Raw genomic sequence first — 20,492 nt, 5'->3', positions numbered from 1 at the left:
CAGTAACCTTATACCCCCCTTATAGACCGGCTTCGTGAATGAGGCCTACTAATGGTAAGATGACTTGCTCTTATACATATAATATATTAAACTTTTAATATTATAATAGTATAAGGGTGTATTTTAGACATTTAAAATACTTGGTGGTTTAATCTATTAATTAAACTATACTCTTAATTTAATTAAATTTAAACCATGTCATTATGGAATTATTAATTCTCTTTTAATTAAACACTTTAATTATCTATTAATAAAGTCCATAAGAGTTAATTGAATTATTCAATAAAACATCATAATTCCAATTATTAAATTCAAAATTAAAACCATTTAATTAATTGTTTAAGTTATGAACCCAAGAGTTTTAGAATTCAATTCTTTTTTTTTTATCATAAAAAAACTTTTTCCAAATTCCAAAACTTGAGGGCAAGTTTTGTAACTCTTGAAAACTTTTGGATTCCATAACTTATGGAGTTAAATACTTGTTTTATGATGAAACTTTTCATGTTCCATAACTTAAGAACAAGTTATGAAATTCTTTAAAACATTAAGACCAAGTTTTGTAACTCCATAAAAAACTTTGAATCATTTTTTTTAAAAACCTTTTCATATCCATAACTTATGGAGGTTTCAAAAAACTCTTTAGATCAACCTTTTAAAACTAATAAAATAATCATATCATTTTATCTTTTACTAAATTTGACCTAATTCAACTCATATAGCAAATGATTCAAATTTTACAAATAATTAGTTTTTCACAAAAACAAGTAATTATCTTAAAATTTGACAAACGTCATGTTTTTTTTCTTTTTTTTTTCCAAATTTGAAAATAAAACATTTGCATCAATATAACAGAAAACAACCCATGTCTCTGATACCACTGTTGGGTTTTGAGCATTCTAACACTCCTATGGTGTACATGCAACCCTATAAACCTTGGATCTATGTTTTCTCTATTATACATGCAAATATTAACTATTTCAAGGTTTCATCCTAACTAGCATATTATGAAGCACCTATACTACAAAGTTCTAGTTAGATGACATACCTTTTGATGTAGCTTGATGTCTTCAAGCTTTAAGAGCTTAGCCCCAATAGTGTGGAAGCCTCAAATGGAATCACAAATCACCAAAACACCTTGGAAGAACTTGAGAGAATATGTATGCACACTAAAATCGGCCCACTCTTATTTTCACACACTTGTCAATTTTATGAGCCAAGGACCCCTTTATATATTATGGAGGATTAGGGTTACATCCATGTAAACCCTAATACCCATGACCTTTCATTTACATAGGATCCATGGGTTAAAAGCTCCATGGACCATCCATGAAAGCTTAGCCAAACCTAAATGAACTTGGCCCATTCCATATATATAAGAGTCCATATTTAATTAGTTCTTTTTGATCACTTAATTAATTCTAAATTAATTCTTGATCAATATTAAATAATATGATTCCATATTAATATATTAGAACTTATAATATATTAATATAAATCATAAATATACTATTCTCAAAAGACTATCCATATAAATTGTGCCGGTGAAGTGCAACCCAAATGGACCATGCCGGGTCGGGTCAAGTACATACCAAATATAGTTATGACTTAGACATTAATCCAACACTAAATAGTTAGCTATATCTGCAAACCATGGAATCTCTCCTGCTATAACCAATAAGTATTCTTCGGGAAATTCATCTCCAATCTTGGTTTCTTCTAACTCTTCCAAGTGCGAGTTTTCCAATCTCGAAAGATGATCGGCAGCCATGTTTTCCATCCCCGTCTTATCTCGTATTTCAATGTCAAATTCTTGTAGTAGCAATACCCAACGAATCAACCTTGGCTTAGCATCTTGTTTAGCAAAAAGATACTTAAGGGCAGAATGGTCGGTAAAAACTATGGTTTTTGAGAAAACCAAATATGAGCGGAATTTATCAAATGCAAAAACCACTGCTAGTAGCTCCTTTTCTGTAGTAGTGTAGTTCTCTTGTGTTTGGTTCAGGGTCTTACTTGCATAATAGATTGGCTGAAAATGCTTGTCAATGCTTTGTCCCAAAACAGCTCCCACCGCAAAGTCACTAGCATCACACATTAGCTCAAAAGCAAGACTCCAATTTGGAGCTACCATAATAGGTGAAGTAGTCAACTTTTCCTTCAACAAATTAAATGCTTCAAGAAATTCTTTAGAAAAGTTGAATGGGGCGTCCTTTAAAAGAAGTTGAGTCAAGGGTCTTGTGATCTTCGAAAAGTCTTTAATAAAGCGCCTATAAAACCCCGCATGGCCTAAAAAGCTTGTTACCCCCTTGACATTTGTTGGAGGTGGCAATTTGGCTATAGTGTCCACCTTTGCTCTATCCACCTCTATCCCCATCCTCGAGACCTTGTGTCCTAGCATGATTCCTTCCTTCACCATAAAATGTCACTTCTCCCAATTAAGAACAAGGTTGGTCTTCTCACATCTTGCTAACATTAGATCCAAGTTGGACAAACAATCTTCAAACGAGGACCCGAAAACCGAAAAGTCATCCATGAAAACCTCCATAAATTTCTCGATCATATCGTGGAAAATGGCCATCATACACCTTTGGAAAGTAGTCGGTGCATTGCATAACCCAAAAGGCATGCGTCTATATGCAAATGTTCCACTCGGGCATGTAAAAGTAGTCTTATCTTGATCTTGTGGGTCGATTGTGTTGGATTAATGTCTAAGTCCATAACTATAATTGGTAAGACTTGACCCGACCCGACATGGTCCATTTGGGTTGCATGGCATCATGCATTTGGATAGACTATAATGAGAGAAATAACACTTAAGGTTGGTTAATATATTATAAGTTCTAATATATTAATAAGGTTATTTAATTAGTATTGATCAAGAATTAATTTGGAATTAATTAAGTGATCAAAAGGAGACTAATTAAATATATGGGTTGATTGTGTAAATCATTCATTCTTATATATGTGGGCTTGTGATCCAAGATTTCTTATGTTGGACTAAGTCAATGGGGTGACCCATGGATACTCCATGGAGGTTAAAATCCATGGAGCATAAGGAATGGGTAAAGTTATGAGTTACATGGTGTAACCCTAATAGCCATCATATAAAAGAATCCCATGGCTCAAGAAATCGTGAACTAATGTGTGAGTATGAGGGCTAGATGATTTCAAGGAGTGTTCAAGTTTCTCTCAAGTTATTCCAAGTGTATTTGGTGTTGTGTGAACCATTTGAGGTGTCACACTTGGGGCACTAGGCACTCAAGCTTCATGAAGACATTCTACATCAAAGAGGTATGTATTCTATCTTGTTATATTTATTATTTTGTATGCTAGATTAGGATAATACCTTGGATGTTCATAATTGTATGTATAATAGAGAAAACATAGATCCAAGGTATTTAGGGTTGCATGTACACTTAGGAGTGTTAGAATGCTCATAACCCAACAGTGGTATCAGAGCCAGGTTTGTTTTCTTGTTATACTTGCAAAAGTAGCTGAAAAATCGAGTTGGATGCATATATTCGATTGTTTTGGCTGGAATTGGACTAGGAACATTACCCTAAGATGTTTTTGGACTTATAAACTTGTTTTTGATGTGGTAATGTTCATGCTAATCCAATTTCTAAGATAATTGTCATAATTTCAAGATTTGTATTAGTTTGTATGTTCATGCTAATTTCTTGAAGATTGATGATTTGAATTATCTTGTTCTTATGAGGTTCTTAGATTAATAGAAAAGTTGTGTGAAATAGTTGTTTTCAATCCATTTTAATCTAAGAGTTGATTCCAAAGTGTGTTTTTGTAACTTGTCCTCAAGTTATATGAAAAGTCACATTTAAGAATCATAAAACTCATAAAAGTTGGCAAAGGTTACAAAATGAAGAGTCTAGTTCTAATTAAATGGTTTTATGACTCCATAACTTGTCCTCAAGTTATGGAGGTTCAAGAGTCTCTTCATTAAATTAAAAAAAAAATGTAACCTTAATTAGTTCCATAAGTTACAATAAAAAAAAGTTATTTTTTTTATTAATTAGTTTAAAGTCTTCCATAACTTGTCCTCAAGATATGGAACGTGAAGAGTTTTTTTTTTTTTTAATTAAAACTACTTTAAACTCATAAGTTATGGAATTAATTAGTTTTGAATAGTTTCAAAACTTGCCCTCAAGTTTTGGAATTTGAAAAGTTTTCACTTATGAATACTTTAATTCCAAGTTAGCCCTTAGAATTTTAAAAGTTAAAATTCAACCCTTATACTTTATAATATTATAAGTTAATAATATTTATATATATGTATAAGAGTAAAGTCAGTCTTACCGTTAGTAGGCCTCATTCACGAAGCCGGTCTATAAGGGGGGTATAAGGTTACTGCCTATAAAATGGCAGTTTAATGGGTGTCCACTCTCACCCACCGCTTCCTTGACTGGTGGAGGGTCGTTAGCCGAACGGGTAGGACAAGGACTATAATTCTCCTTTCATTAAAAGTATTAATGATAAATACTAAGTAACTAAACTCTTATTAATACCCAATCTTAGTTACTTAGGAAAATGTGAATTTGGTGCTAACCCATGAAATTACACTTTGCACTTTGCTTAAGTCGTTAGTGGAGCGTGTGTGGTTAACTGGCACACTAACCTGGACTTAACAAGGTAGGCAAAGGGTAACTTAATATTTATCATAGTATCGGTGGAGCGTGTGTGGTTAACCGGCACACTGATTAAGGGGTAAATATTAAGGGTACCAAGTATATTTGCATGGTTATTCACACCTTGTTTTGTGATCCTCGGCATCCCAGTCACAAAACCTGAAGGGCACACTTGAGATTGAAACATGCCTTTGAACAGTTCAATGAATCTCAAAGATCTAGGACTTTCAAATCCAATTAAAACCTAATAAATTATTTCGTTTTTCATGGTGGAAATTGGTGAATCGTCATTCACCTACCTTCAAATATTTTATAGCTTGGATTACGGCATCCCTCTTCTAAGTTATAAAATAGTTTGTTGGGACCTAGCCTTAATATTTCATATTGGGTGTCATATTAAGGACTTTAAATCAACTATCTTGAATATCTCCCAAAAAGATGTCTGGTCTAGACATTTATGATCTTCCCAAATCTCTTGAAACAAGCTTTCCTAAATGAAGATGATGTCTCATGGATATCATACTTCTTTCACCTCCTCCAATTATTCTCCCTAACCCACAAGTTCCTAAAAAGTTTAAGGTCACTCAAGCCCTATTGGCAAGGCAAGGTCTAGGTGTGATCACATCTTGGAGATGTAGTCACATATTGACAAGCCGGGAGAGTTGGGTGTCAAAGTCTTGAGAAAGTTGGTGGCTCAACTACTTTCTAAGTCACATAGTGAGTTCTTTTGGGAATCCTATGAAACAGACTAAGACAAGACCCTTAATCTATTTGCTAAGATCAACTTCCTAAAACGCTATGGACATTGACAATGATGACATTGGATATCCAGTAAAGCTCTCTCTTCCCAATGGAAAGGGATCGGCCATAGTCAACTCGGTTGACCCAATGGTAAAGAGAGAGGCGAAGTCTGAGATAGTCCCATTATCAAGGGTCCATAGGTAACTATTGCCAAAGAAAGGGGCATTGGTTACGAAGCTGCCAAATTTACCTAAGGATGTTAAAGTCAATAAGTTTGGCTCTACTTCAGGTAAAGTCCATTGTCTAACTCTATTAAGTACATGCTGATTCTGATCGCGAAGATGGATTTCAATCGCATGGTTCGGTGATCAGAATTTTGGGCTATTACTTAAGAGTTATGATATTTATATTGCTTAGGAACAGATAACAACAAGGTTTTCATATGGATTGTAAGGATAAGTTTTTCCGCAAAGTTTTAAAATAAAAGAAAAAGGTTTTGATTTTATTTATTTTAAGTATCCTTACAATGGCATTTGTGAAAAGTTGTTGCTTATAAGATTTCATTGATAGCAATATTGGAAAAATGGATTTGATTCTTTCGGTTGTGGTAGTGTCTAATATTACCAAATAAGGAAAGATTCTCATCACCCAAGGTTCAATTGGACCGAAACTTGGAATCATGCAAGTTGTATAGTATGATGAATGAGAACTTTCAGCTTGGAAAATTAAGACTAATTCCTTATGTGAATAAGGAAAGGACTAAGGGATCGAGTACACATTCTTGTGCACTGGTCAAGTCCACCACAAAAGATCAAGAAGACTATTCGTCATGATTTACGTAAGTTCGGTAAATATGGTTATACTTATAAGTTTAAGTATAAGTCTGTAGCATTGGAGAAGTTTCAATGTGAGACAGAACGAATAAGAAGAATCAAAGTATGGCAGAAAGATAAAAGTTTCTCAAATCTGAAAAGATGGGAGAGTACTTTAGTATCATGTTTATGATCATCTTAATGATTAAGATACCATATCACAATTGGTCCTCTAAAGTCATCTTAGTGCATTCTTATGACTAAGAAGAGGAGTCATGAATTGTTGAAATGGTTAAATCAAAAAGATGAGTCATACTTCGTTCCAAAACAATTCTTAGAGTCATACTCTAAGATTGTAACTTGAGTGATATATCTTAAAGAGGGTTTGTTAACACTAGTCAAATGTAAGAGTAAAAGGTTATCTACTCTTGTACATTTGAAATTGGTAAGTTGTGATGTTTTGGATAAAACAGAGACCAACTTAGGCCAATTGTGTAAAGTGTTAGTCTTCATAAAGAATCCGCACTATCTCTTGAATATTTGACAAGGGAGTCTTATATGTCAAGAGGACAGTGGGAGTCTTAAAGCTCTTGAAAGTTTCAAGACTTAATCAAGAATAAAACCTAAAGTCCTTCACTAGCACACGACTTGAGGTTTATAACCTATCGTGTTGAAATTTTTGTGCCCATTCAAGTTGGCTTTGCATAGGAGTTCTGAGAGTTCTCAATTGGTTGCACAACTACTTGGAAGCAATGGCAGGCACCTGAGCTGCCAAATGGCAAGAATTTAAGATTGCACAAGTTTAATCAATATGAGTTTGGATTTGTCACTAACCTTGTCTTGTGATTATGGTTTTGACAAATTCACATGGATAAGAACACATACACTATTAAATCTAAGTGTCATAAGGTTTCTCTCCGATTCATGAAAATGATGGTGAGGAAACACTTTCACTAAGTAGATTTTAGCTAGATAGCAATTGTGATATTTGCATTCTCAAAGTCGTTAGTGGAGCGTGTGTGGTTTACCGGCACACTAACATGGACTTGTGAGAAGTGGCAAAGGTCTAAACAATTGAGACTATGATTACGGCATCCCTTTTCATAGTTCTAAAATTGTTTAGACACACATGTGAGCTATCTAAGAGAGGTGTATGATTTTGATAAAGTTTTATCAAAACAATCTAGTATCAGAAATCTGAACTTTGGTAAGAAAGTCAGCTGATTTCTGAGTACATGTCAAAGCTAGTGGGAGCATAAGTGTTATGCTAATAATCATCATGTTAGTGGGAGCATGATAATTATGACAAAGGTTGCAAGTTAGCAATGTTAATTATAGAAAACAAAAGTTTCAATTCGTGAGGTTGCAGGGGTTGAAAAAGTTGTTTTGCTATAATTAAGGGAGAGGAAATTATACTTCATTTCAATTCTAAAAGCTTAGATTGAGATTTTAATCGTATTTAATCAAGGATATATATATGAATTTCATGTTGGAATGGCTCAACATAAGGAAATTCTATATATGGGTCCATTATTTGCGTTCTAAAATTCGATTATGATTACGGCATCCCTTTTCATAATCTGAATTTTGAGAACTTGGCAAATTGAAATGGAAATATTATAGCAAAAGACTGGTTTAGTCTTTATGTGAGACATCATGAATCGTGTCCCATATGCTTCGGATATAGGATCGATTACATGTGCTATATTCATCCTTTCTAAAATTTTCCAAATGCCTGGGGCATTATGAAGGGAAAAGGTCTAGAATTGGATATGACTAAAATGATTAAGCAATTGTCGAGGACAATCTAAGGTTTACCAAAGATTGGTTGCTCAAGGACAGTTGGAAGTATAATGTTAATTCTGGAAGGACCATATTGACATAATCTGTAAGGAGGCAACTCTTGTTCAGAAGTGATAGTCAAAATGGAATATGGAAATGTTTCAAAGTTAGAAATTATTCAATCTGTGTAAGATTAGGAAACTTAATGAAAGAAGGATGTTTCCAAGGAGCTGATCTCCTTTGGAATGCTCTGTAATGATTGTTGTCAAGTCTTTCTGACTTCGTGCATAATCATTAAGAGGATCAATGCATATAAGTTTAGAATCTAACAGATTTCAGTAAATGGCATGAATTTGGAATTCTTGCATTTGCAGTAAGGATTTGGGACTGTGAAAAGAGGATCATTGGAGTGATGTTCAATTGATCTATTTTACAAAGTAAAGATCATAGACAAACATCGTATGCATACTTGGTGTATGGCATGACTAGTGTTTAGAAAACATAGTGTACATGCTTGGAGCATGGGACAACTATTGTTTTAAATTCAAGTATAAAGTTGATAAAACCGAAACAATGAATAATGAGTAATCAGTATGGTGATAAATAAAAGTGTTTATTTATATTCATAGGGTTTGATACCATATTTGATTCATTTATTCTTGCGTTTCACTTTGCATGTTTTGACTTCCAGAATAACTAAGTCGCTCTTCCTGAATGATTAAGTTATTCAAACCATCCACAGTCGGTCATATGTTGGAAGTAGATATGAATCAAGACTGTCATGGGTTGGTTTGTAGAGGTCCAAGTTGGTGGACAAAGTGGTGCTACAACACTCATGAGTGCTCATAAGTTCTGAGTATTGGATTCAACCCGCGCTCATTTGAATCACTTCATGGATTTTATCACGAGTGATCATGAGACGATAATATCTTATATTCTTCAAACCTAGAGATATGAGTTGTTACTATGAGTTGGTTATACATTGATTGCACGAAAACGCATTGGTAACTCGATGTTATAAAACGTGCCTTTGTGTATGATTCAACAAGTAGTAGAACAAGCCATATGAGTCGAAGTTTATCCATTCCTTTTACCTTCGGGATAAAAGCGATATCTGTGGGCCCCTCGATGATTTAAAGATGATACATGTGAGTGCTTGGCCAAGCCAGGACTGATTTGATTTGTTCAATCAGTCAGTCATCATGAATCGGAAATCGGGAAACAACAAATGGACAGAGAGAATGATTGATAATCCATGTCTCAGTCCATATGATATCTAGAATAGAGGAATATATGATCCCTTATCTAATGGACAAGTCATTGACAAAGGTCCGAGTTCATCGACAAGGTCAGAGTTCGACAGAAGCTTTTGAGAGCTACGATTGCTGATCGGTTCCTGAAGTCATATGCAATAATAGTTTTAGACTTATCCAAGTGGGAGACTGTTGGATTAATGTCTAAGTCCATAACTATAATGGGTAAGACTTGACCCGACCCGACATGGTCCATTTGGATTGCATGGCATCATGCATTTGGATAGACTATAATGAGAGAAATAACACTTAAGGTTGGTTAATATATTATAAGTTCTAATATATTAATAAGGTTATTTAATTAGTATTGATCAAGAATTAATTTGGAATTAATTAAGTGATCAAAAGGAGACTAATTAAATATATGGGTTGATTGTGTAAATCATTCATTCTTATATATGTGGGCTTGTGATCCAAGATTTCTTATGTTGGACTAAGTCCATGGGGTGACCCGTGGATACTCCATGGAGGTTAAAATCCATGGAGCATAAGGAATGGGTAAAGTTATGAGTTACATGGTGTAACCCTAATAGCCACCATATAAAAGAATCCCATGGCTCAAGAAATCGTGAACTAATGTGTGAGTATGAGGGCTAGACGATTTCAAGGAGTGTTCAAGTTTCTCTCAAGTTATTCCAAGTGTATTTGGTGTTGTGTGAACCATTTGAGGTGTCACACTTGGGGCACTAGGCACTCAAGCTTCATGAAGACATTCTACATCAAAGAGGTATGTATTCTATCTTGTTATATTTATTATTTTGTATGCTAGATTAGGATAATACCTTGGATGTTCATAATTGTATGTATAATAGAGAAAACATAGATCCAAGGTATTTAGGGTTGCATGTACACTTAGGAGTGTTAGAATGCTCATAACCCAACAGATTGGAATTTGAAAATATCCCGAGAAACCATCGAGAAAGCAATAATATAGATGCCCGGACAGCCTCTCGAGCATTTGATCAATAAATGGTAATGGAAAATGATCCTTGCATGTTGCATCATTTAGTTTCCTATAGTCGATGCAAGCGCGCCACCCGGTCACCGTTCTTGTTGGAATTAATTCATTATTTTCATTTGCTACCACCGTTATTCCTCCTTTTTTCGGTACCACCTGTACCGGACTTACCCATGGGCTATCGGAAATCGAGTAAATAATCCCGACATCTAATAGTTTCACCACCTCCTTTTTTACAACTTCTTGCATGTTCGGGTTTAGTCTTCTTTGGCGTTGAACTACAGGTTTAGCCCCATCTTCTAAGTTAATTTTATGAGAGCAATAAGTTGGACTAATTCCCTTGATGTCAGTTATCTTCCATGCTATAGCACCTTGCCTCTTCTTTAGTACCCCCACAAGACTTTCTTTCTCATGTTTGGTCAAATCAGCAGCTATAATTACAGGTTTTTGTTGACCCTCTTCAAGAAATGCATACTCCAAGTGACCTGGTAGTGCTTTCAGCTCGGTTTTCGTGTTCTGGATGTTGCACACGTCGAGTCCAGTAAGTGGACTCGTCGAGTCAGGGCAAATTCCGCGACAGATTGGCATTCTTTGAATGGACTCGTCGAGTAGGTCGAGTCTGCACGGCGAGTAGACTGTTCAGTACTTCTGATCAGCTCATTATAATCAGCTTCCTCAAGCAGTCTCTCTATTTCCAGCAGGTCGCTTTCAGCATCGAATTCTTCATCAAAGGTGATGGTGGTCTTGTTTGGTTCTTCATTACTCCATTCTTCCATTAATTCTTCCAACATATCAATCGAAAATGTTGTGTCATCACTACTCCTTGCATGCTTCATGGCTTGATCAACCCCAAAAGTGACTGATTCATCCCCCACCTATAGAGTAAGTTTGGAATCTCGCATGTCAACTATAGCGCTTGCGGTGTTAAGGAAAGGTCTTCCAAGAATGATCGGGACTTGAGGATCCGCTTCCATGTCTAGAACTATAAAGTCCGCGGGAAACACGAACTTATCAACCTTCACCAATAGATCTTCACATATTCCCCTTGGGAATGTAACCGTTTTGTTTGCTAGGTGAATTTCCATTCGAATTGGCCTCGGCTCCGGGAGATCTAATTTCTTGAAAAATGAGTATGGCATGAGATTTACACTTGCCCCTGAATCAGCCAATGCATAGATGGTAGCTAAATTTCCGAATTGACAAGGTAAGGTTAAGCTTCTCGGGTCACCCTTCTTCTTCGGTAGTTTGTTCAACATGGCAGCTGAACAATTCTCATTCAGAACCACTTTCTTCACTTCTTCCATCTTCCTTCTATTAGTTAGAAGCTCCTTGAGAAATTTGGCGTATTTTGGCATTTGTGCAACTGCTTCTATGAATGGTATATTAATTTGAAGAGCCTTTATGTGTTCTAGAAACTTCTGGCAGTCTTCTTCACTCTTTTCTTGTCTAGCTCGGGCTGGATATGGCAGTGGAGGCTGATATGGCTTAACAGGAGGCTTAATTTTCTGATCAGGTGTCGGACTCGTCGAGTCCATATCCTGGACTCGGTGAGTAGAGTCTGGGTTCAGCTGGGTCTAATTTTGGTTCTGCCCTTCTGCCTCCTCCTTTTGTACCAGCTTCGGATCTTTGTTCTGAATAGGGGCCAGAGGAGTAATTATCTTTCCACTCCTAGTTGACACAATATTTATATGTGCGCCTCGTGGATTGTTTTCGGTATTACTAGGAAGTTCTCCCGGTGCTCTTTGATTTATTTGTTGGGCTAGTTGCCCCAGCTGCTTCTCAATGTTGTGAATAGATGCTTGCTGATTCCTTAATATTGTTCTTGTATCTTGTATTGCAGCATCGTGGTCATTGTGTCTTTTCTCGGATGCAACTACAAATTTAGTGAGCATTTCTTCTAGATTTGGTTTCTTTTCTTGTACCGGCTCCTCCTTTTGGTAAAAACCCCTTGCCTTTTGTCTAAACTTCTCCTCCTTCGCTTTCTTGTACTCATCATAAGGAAGCCATTCTTTCTTAGGTTTTCGCCAATCGTCATCAAATCTATCACCACTAGAATAGCATACTTGCACTTTCTTATTCCCGTTCTCGTCCAAATCACAATCTCTAGTTAGATGAGGCCCATTGCAATTCTCACATCCTACCCGAATAGCATGGATTGTTTGATCCATTTTATCCATCCTCCTATCCATGGTTTTCAACATTGCCATAACTGCTGACAAATCTTCTGAAGCTGCATAAGCTGATCCCCTTGTCACATCATTCCTTGGATTGTGGTATTCTCTAGAATGCTTAGAGAACTCCTCAATTAGTTGCTTTATCACCGGGGGTGCCTTCTTTGTGAGCGCTCCTTGCGAGTCAAGTAATTGCCTTGTTGTCACATTTACTCCATCATAAAAAATGGAGACTTCTTGTTGACTATTAAGATCATGATGTGGGCAATTCCTTAGTAGGCTTTTGTACCTCTCCCACGCCTCATAAAGTGATTCTCCGGCTTGTTCCTCAAAATTAGCTATAGCTTTCTTCAACTTGGCTATCTTTGATGGTGGGCAAAATTGATCAATAAACTCTTCTTTCATTCTAGCCCATGTGGTGATGGATCCTGGAGGGAGTGATTTTAGCCAATCTTTTGCAGCGCCTTTAAACGTGACCGGTAACATGCGAAGCAGAACGGTGTCGCGGGCCACATTAGGAAAGTTGAAGTAATCGGCTATATCATTGACCTCTTCTAGGTACTTGTACGCGTCTTCGTCATCTTTTCCATAGAATGGAATTTCTTTAAGTTGGGCGAGTATGTGGCCTTTAAGTTCGAAGTTGGCATTTTCTGGAATCGCGGGTTGCACGAGTCCCGGACCGGTGTATTCACGCATCCTCTTCTTCCACTTGCCCATGGTAACTTCATCGATGTTAGCCATGGTGTCGCCGAATCCGCCTTCTAGATCGCTACATTCTTCAAATTCGCTTTCCTCCTTTTCGGATTCGTAGACGATGTCTTCCTTGATTGGGTCTTCGTTTGCCAAGGAAGAGGTGTTGGATGCTCCTGATTTGCTCCTCTTTTTCTTGCTAAAAACGGATTTGAGATTCTTCAAAGGTGAGTTCTTTTGAAGAAGCGGATTCTCCAACGGTTTTGCCTTTGTTCTTCCTTAAAGTAGCTTCCGGGTCTTCAAGTGGTGGAGTTAAAGGTATATTGCCTCCTCTGGTCATAAACACTCTGCAATACAAGCAAGAAAAACGCGTAAAAAGAACAAAAACAAAACAGAAAGAAAATAAAAATGAAACTGAAAATCAACACTGAACTCGCCGAGTAGGTTCGATGGCACTCGGCGAGTACACTGCCTAAAAGCCTAAAAACAAATTAAAAAAAATAAGAACACTTAAAAACTAAAACTTCACCTAATTACTGAATTACTAAAAAAAATAACTTTGTGCAAGATAAGCTCACACAAAGGAGCGATAAAACTAGAAATTAGAATTAATTTTTGAACCGTTCCCCGACAACGACGCCAAAAACTTGATGTGTGTAAAACCAACTCGTTTTATTCCTACTCTAAAAATATAATTTAAACACACAAAGGCAGTGAACCTGTCTTTTAGTGGTATAGTTGAATAAGTAGGGTGTCGAACTCGAGGAACGGAAATTAACTAATAACTAGTAACCAACAAGTAATAAAAGTAAAGGGGTTTTCTCTAGTTTTACAAGACTAGAAACATAGACACACTAACTAACACGCAATTAACTAATCAACTAAAACCAAGTAAAAATTCACCAATTAACAATTAATCAAACCATAAAATTAATCCATAAGAGTAAAATTGTCTTCCCTAAACAGAAACTAGTAAATTTAGCTCATGATTACAGTAGTCAAAAAGCTAAAAACGAAAGTAATCAACTCAAACATTGTTCAATTCAAAGATAAAGTGGAAAATTAAACCTAAGTTGCCTTGAATCTTCTAAGAATGAGATATTAGGGTTCTTCTCACGTTCTCCAGGTCTCCAAGGGTTTCCTTAGTCGCAAAGTATTCTCCAGAAAAGCCAGAAAGATTCCCCAATCGGATTTATTGTGTCTATTTATAGATAACTCAAAACAGGGGCAACTCGGCGAGTAGATAACCAACCCGCCGAGTTTCTTTGTAAAATTCGTGTACGGCAAGGACTCTACTCATTGCTTCGCGAATCTTCGTGGAAACTCGTCGAGTAGACGATAGGACTCGCCGAGTAGCTTCAGGTTTGTACTCCTTTCTTCATTCTGCAGCTTCTAATTGCATCTCCTTCCTCCTTTTTGCTCCCGAGCATGACTTCTGGACTGAAAATACAATTCAAACATTATTAAGTACCTTTTGTCCATAATATGCAAATAATTAGCTAATAATTCATAAAAATCTATACTAAATATATGGCTAAATATGCAAATATCAGATACCAACTTGTAACATCCATAAAAATTCAATAAATTTCAACTTTTCAAAACAACCCATTTTCTAAAGAAGTGTTTACAAAAACTGTTGTTCCCAAAACATTCTTTAAAAATCAGAATCGCTTTCAACATAGTTTTCAAAACATTCACATTATCAGAGTTTTCCAGAAATCATAAGTCCAAAACGCGAGGATGTGTACGGTCACGCCTTCACCTTGCCACGATCCACTGAAGTACCTGAAACCATAAACCAAAAGTGTAAGCACGGAGCTTAGTGAGTTCCCCCAAAGAACCAACACCAAAACTGTTAACATATACAAATAACAAATGCTTAAATACTCATGCCTGGCCCAATCAGCCTCGGGCTGGAATGCCAGGCATTCCTACGATGGGCCCAGTCATCCTCGGGATGGAATACCCTTGTATCATAAGCAGTTTGGTCCAATAACCATCGGGTTGGAATACCAAACATGTCGGGTCCATTCAACCATTGGGTTGGAATACCCCAGGCCTGTTGACTGACGCACAAAGCAGTCCAGTCTCACCACAATCCATACTATCACATCGGGTCCAATCAACCATCGGGTTGGAATACCCCTGGACCAATCAACCCTCAGGTTGGAATGTCAATACACAACGGGTCCAGTCATCCTTGGGATAAAATACCCTCAAGCCCTCAGTACGAGTCTGGCATACCGCCCAGTCCTCAGCTCATATCTCGAATCACTCCATCAACATCCCCAAAAAGAGGCCAAAACACAACAAATCCCAAAATAAGTAGATCTAATCATCTATAAGTGAAGGTATGAACTTGATTCCTTAAAAGGACTGCAAGAAATGGAGTGATTCTGGATCCAAGACTTCCTTCTCCAAGCTTAAAACTTCAAGATCTTCTAATTCCATCACAATTCACAAAATGAACACCAAACTTCATTCCAAGGATCCAAAAACTTGACAATGGAGGCTACAACTCGTTTTAGGGTTTGGACAAAAAAGGAGGCTGATAAGGAGGCCAGAAAAAAGACTTCAGGATCTTAAATAGGGTGCAAGACCCTAAAAATTTGGGTTTTCTTCCTAGCGGCCAACTTGTCGAGTTGAGGCTCCCCAACTCGTCGAGTTAGTTCATTAAACCCTCGCGATCCATCCATCTTCAACACGATGAGTTGGTCCCTCCAACTCGTCGAGTTGACCTATAAATAAGGTTATTCTCAACAATTTCTCTTCAAGAATCGGATGTTAAAAAATGTTGTCCCAACTCAAATCTATAAATAGAGCCACTTTGTAGAAATGTGATCCTAAAACAAAAAGCATGTTTTGCGGCTATTATTAAGAAAATATCTCTTTAGTTAGTCTGTGGACGTAACTTGATTTCTCTGATCAAGTGAACCATATTGAATAATTATGTTTTTTATTTTCTTCGTGTCCTTAATATTGTTTTGTGATTGTGTTTTGTATTTTTATTGAATTCCTCAATCCTAGCAATTAGTGTAAGAGTTATGGTTGAAGTCAGGAAATTTTAGATTGATAAATTTGAACGTCACGATTATTGCATTTGGAAGATGCACATCTAAGATTATCTCTACAATAAGAACACTACTAGAGAATAGGTCTCTAATGACACGCGGACTATGACACTCCTTTTTGTATGTCGTAATTCAGTGTCATAATGATAATAACAAAACACAGAGTCAACTTCATCATATGCTTGTCTTCTTAGTCTAAGTGTCATTTTGTAATTCCTAAAGCCCACTTAGATGTACTCGTCCTCAAAAACTCCAGGAAGATAATTAAAGGGCTTTTGTCCTTCCTCAGATGATCCAAATCCTCCACAGCTCGATCCCATTGCTTCACTTCTCACTGGAAATCTAATGATTTGCGCTCATGGCCACATAATCGACTATTGTTGGAACTAGGGTTTCAGTTCTAAGGAAATCGAAGGGCTTCTCTAACAGAAATCAAAGAGTTTATGTTCACATGGCCATGAAATTGAAATCGAAAGGTTAGGGTTTCGTTTCTTACTGAAATCAAAGGATTGGTGCTCACATGGCGACATAATCAAAAGGTGTTAGAGTCTTTTACTAATGTATGTTCAAACTCATAATGACATTTTACTTTTCTTAAATCTTAATTCTTAATATCCATGCCCTAATGAATGATTCAAGTATTTATTGATTGTTGCTTGTTTCCAATACTTCATTTAGGCTCAGTTCCACAAGCTTGTTTCCAAAAAAAATATGGTTTTAATGCATATTAAGTGTATGATAAAATGCCAAAATGAAGTTTTTTTTATTTTTAAACATTATAGTCCCAAGTCTAAAATAACATCCCTAAAGAGGGTGCATAACAATACCTCACCCCAAAGATTCACCTTGTCCTCAAGGTGGATAGAAGTGAAGGTGTGGTAACCGTTAAGTAGCATCCGAATTCTCTTAGGTGACCTCTTCTTCTTGCGCTCATCCTTACCATGATCTACAATAACCACAAATACTTCACCCATTTTCTCTATTGCATCTTTTGTCTGAAATGACTTAGCCATCGATGACGCATGCTTCAATCTACGTTTCACCACCTTTACAGACTCAAGAATACCAGTCGCCATCCAATTCTCATGTTTACTAGCAACATTATAATTAAACTTAGGGTTAAATCTAGCTAAATCCTTTTCAGTCGTCACCCTTCCATTAACATCGATATTTTTAGCAATCGACTTTATTGGATACCTAAAATCCCTTTTTACAACTCCAAGTTCCACCTTCTATTTGTCATTTTAAGTGTAGCATTAGTAGCTTTGACCTTAGCAGCAGGTTGTAAATAAGTGTATCCAACTTGAATAACCTCCAATCCACTAGATAATTTAGCAATTCTTTGATTTAACTCTTCCTGTTCATGATCTTATTCCATTATCTCAACAAGATTGCTACTTTGAGGAATAGGAAAAGAACCTAGAATTATTTAAGGGGTGCAAAAAATAAGTGCTCACAAGGTTCGGTATGGTCTCGTTTGTTCATCAAACATAGCTTTCACTAAGTCATCAAGCTACAATTTATTATTGGCATCCTTTACTAATATTTTGGTGATGGTGGAGTAATAGTCAACACCTTTGTATAGCGAGTCAATCTCAATTGCGGTTTGAGCAGTTGTGGATAATGTCTTTTTTGTCTTTTCCCAAGATGTTCTGAGTCTTTGTTATTGCTAATAAAATTCCAAAGGACTGAGTCTAGCATAATTAACTAGGTGGATACAACTAAAATTTCTTATAAACTGAATGGTTTTTTTCAGTAAGCCATATAATATGCCTCTCTACTCCCATCTCCCTCTTTTGTGTTAACCCTTGTAGGGTTCAAAGTACTCCATGGATTATGGCAATGGTCCCCCTTGAAGAAGTGTAGGTTAAATGCCCAAGATTTGTCTTTTCCCTATAAATAGTTATATATTATTCATAAGTAAGGTTAAGAGTGAGGCAAAATGTAGCCGCCAAACATTGTGAGGTTTCTTATGTAGAGTTAGATTCTTTAGTCTATTCTGAAAGTGTAATCTATTCCTCATGTTTTGAATAAATCTAGTGATCATTCGACATATCTTCTTATTTGTGTTTGTTCTTATTTTTCACATCTTGTTCATCAAATCACAATTAGGGTTTTAATCCTAACAAGTGGTATCAGAGCGGGTCTTTGAAGATCTATTGATCTTAGAAGTATGGGTTCTTGATTTGATGATTTTCTGCACAAGTTATTGAAGATTATTGGTGTTTTGGTGTTTTGGTGTTTTGGAATCAAGCTATCTGTTCAAGCAACTGTTCATGGAGACTCATGTATTCTGTTACTGTTCATCTGGCATAATTTCTATCTGATTCATTATTTTGTTCGTGTTTTCTGATTGGATCTAATCATTCGTTTTATCCAAATTCAATGTATTGTCGATGGATCTGTTTCATTGTTATTGGTCCATTAATTCATTCCCTCACTATATTGTCTTTCAAATTCAATTGTTGGCTTCGTGGATAAATTTCGTTCTTTTAGGCCCATAAATCCAATTCATTAGTGTACATTTGGTCCAAATTGAGTCCTGATCTTAAATGCTTTTGTTTATCTTGATACGTCTCATGCACGTTTTTTTTCCATTGACCTGGATGGCAAAAGTTTTGGCAATTGTTTCTATTTCATGTTCTCACGTTCTTATCGCATCTTCTGTTTATTGAATCGATTTCTTAAATGACAAAATTTTTATTTTCAATAATCGAAATCCAAGTTGTTTGATTTATTCAACATCGATTATGGCCGATCGTTTGATATGGTTGTGATAAATTTTCTTGATCTGGAAACGATTGGAAGAAAATGGGGTCAATGGTCAGCGGAAAAAGTCAAAATTGGTACTGTGATCTTATTGGTGCGAACGGACTCCCTACGAACTTAATCAGAATCTTAATCGGAAGTGTGATGAAAATGAATGAAATCACGTTTGGAATTTAACTTGATTGATTTAAGGATGTTCTTTGTGGTCAATGCAAAAGTCAAAATTGGGTTGAACGGATTCGCTGCGAACATTATCGGATTCGTATTGGATGGACTCGTAATCGGAATCGGAACCAATGAAATCAGGATTCGGGATATGGGTATGTACCCGTTCGCAATTGGATGTCAAAGATGAAAGTCAAAATTGAAATTTTGAGACTGTATCACCTGCGAACGATCAGGAATTGACAACATGCGAACAATCGGAGATCGTCATTCTGGGCTCGGACTTGTTTTCTCCCACGAACGTTCGGATCTTAGTGTTCAGCGTTTTGAATGCTTGGATTCGTGGTTGACTGTATTTCGCATCGGGATTGAAGTTGCTTTACTCAGAATGAATCAGGATTTGTAGTTTCTGTCAGCTCGCATCGAAAATCAGACTGTACTTGGATTCGTAACTCCATCTGAAAGCGAACCTGTGTTCTGAACATATGGTTTGATCGGAGTTAATTAGATTGGATTCGGAGGTTGGAGTCGTTCCAGTCGTATTCTTTTATCAGGGGCAATTGGGGATGAAGACTACCTTTTTACACACTTGGTCCCCAGAGATTTGACAAAGTGACAGTTTTTGTCCTTGTTCCGAAATTATTACAAATCAAAGGGACATTGATGTTTATTTACTTTTTTAGTCCTTGTCTTTTAGCAAATGACAGTTTCTACCCTCATTTCGAAAAGTTTACAAATTTAAGGGCTGGTGAACAATTTTGGATTTTTAATGCACATATTTTTTCGTGAACAGAAAATTAAGGATTCCATCAAGTCTTCGCGGTTCAGAAAGTCGTTTTTCGCAATAACGTCAATTTTTTTTCGACTCTTTCGGATTTTAAACTTCATTGTTTATATCATTTTGTCGCGGGGGAGCACAGTAATTATTTGTCCATTTAAGATCATTCTCATGACCATTTGAAGGTTTTATAATCATGTTTTTTATTATAAATCGGGGCAGAATTTGGTATGGCCATTCGAAATTGGATTTGTGACTTTTCAAATTTGAAGATTTTTTATAAAGCTTGTGGTAGAATTATGAAGGTAGCTTTTATAGTAGTGGTTCTTCATTGAGCTCTTCTAAAGCTTTTATAGAGAAGTAGCCTTTACAGTTCAGTTCTTCATCGAGCTCTTCTAAGGCCTTGAAATATCTCCGACTTCTAGTATTTTCTCGATCAAGTGGCATTACGAATCTTAAAATTTGGGTTATTACATAATATTTTTTGGTGGCTTATATCATTAGCTTATTTGAAGATCATTGTGACTTGGAGGGGGAGTTCTTCAAAGACAAGAAGTGATTTGGTTTCTTAATTCTGAAATGGGTTTTTATGGCAGGTT

The 20,492-nt window shown here is 36.4% G+C and overlaps 1 protein-coding gene and 1 non-coding gene across 2 annotated transcripts; one reads left to right on the top strand and one right to left on the bottom strand.

The window, feature by feature from the left end:
- Positions 1 to 1,612: 1,612 nt before the first annotated feature.
- Positions 1,613 to 11,781, bottom strand: LOC145127572 (uncharacterized). The gene is made up of 4 exons (XM_079062743.1): positions 11,203 to 11,781; positions 10,893 to 11,121; positions 10,418 to 10,677; positions 1,613 to 2,404 (listed from the first exon to the last, which is right to left on the bottom strand). The coding sequence occupies exons 1-4, from the start codon at positions 11,779 to 11,781 to the stop codon at positions 1,613 to 1,615; spliced, it is 1,860 nt and encodes a 619-aa protein (XP_078918869.1).
- Positions 11,782 to 12,667: 886 nt separating this feature from the next.
- LOC145128139 (small nucleolar RNA R71) lies at positions 12,668 to 12,774 on the top strand. Its single transcript, XR_013716740.1, has one exon. It is a non-coding gene; the product is annotated as a small nucleolar RNA R71 (small nucleolar RNA).
- Positions 12,775 to 20,492: the final 7,718 nt, after the last annotated feature.

This window comes from Lactuca virosa, chromosome 7 (assembly GCF_052849685.1).
Source record: "Lactuca virosa cultivar CGN04683 chromosome 7, Lactuca_virosa_CGN04683_v6, whole genome shotgun sequence".
Lineage (NCBI taxonomy): Eukaryota > Viridiplantae > Streptophyta > Magnoliopsida > Asterales > Asteraceae > Lactuca > Lactuca virosa.
The sequence above is the reverse complement of the archived record's forward strand: the minus strand, read 5'-3'. Positions and strand labels throughout refer to the sequence as shown.

Coding starts and splice junctions, on each gene's coding strand:
- LOC145127572 (XM_079062743.1), bottom strand. CDS start 11,781: ATGGACTCGACGAGTCCGACACCTGATCAGAAAATTAAGCCTCCTGTT. Junction 10,678..10,892: donor TTATAATGAGCTGATCAGAA/GTACTGAACAGT, acceptor CTGTAATTATAG/CTGCTGATTTGACCAAACAT. Junction 2,405..10,417: donor CGATTTCCGATAGCCCATGG/GTAAGTCCGGTA, acceptor TTTATGGTGAAG/GAAGGAATCATGCTAGGACA.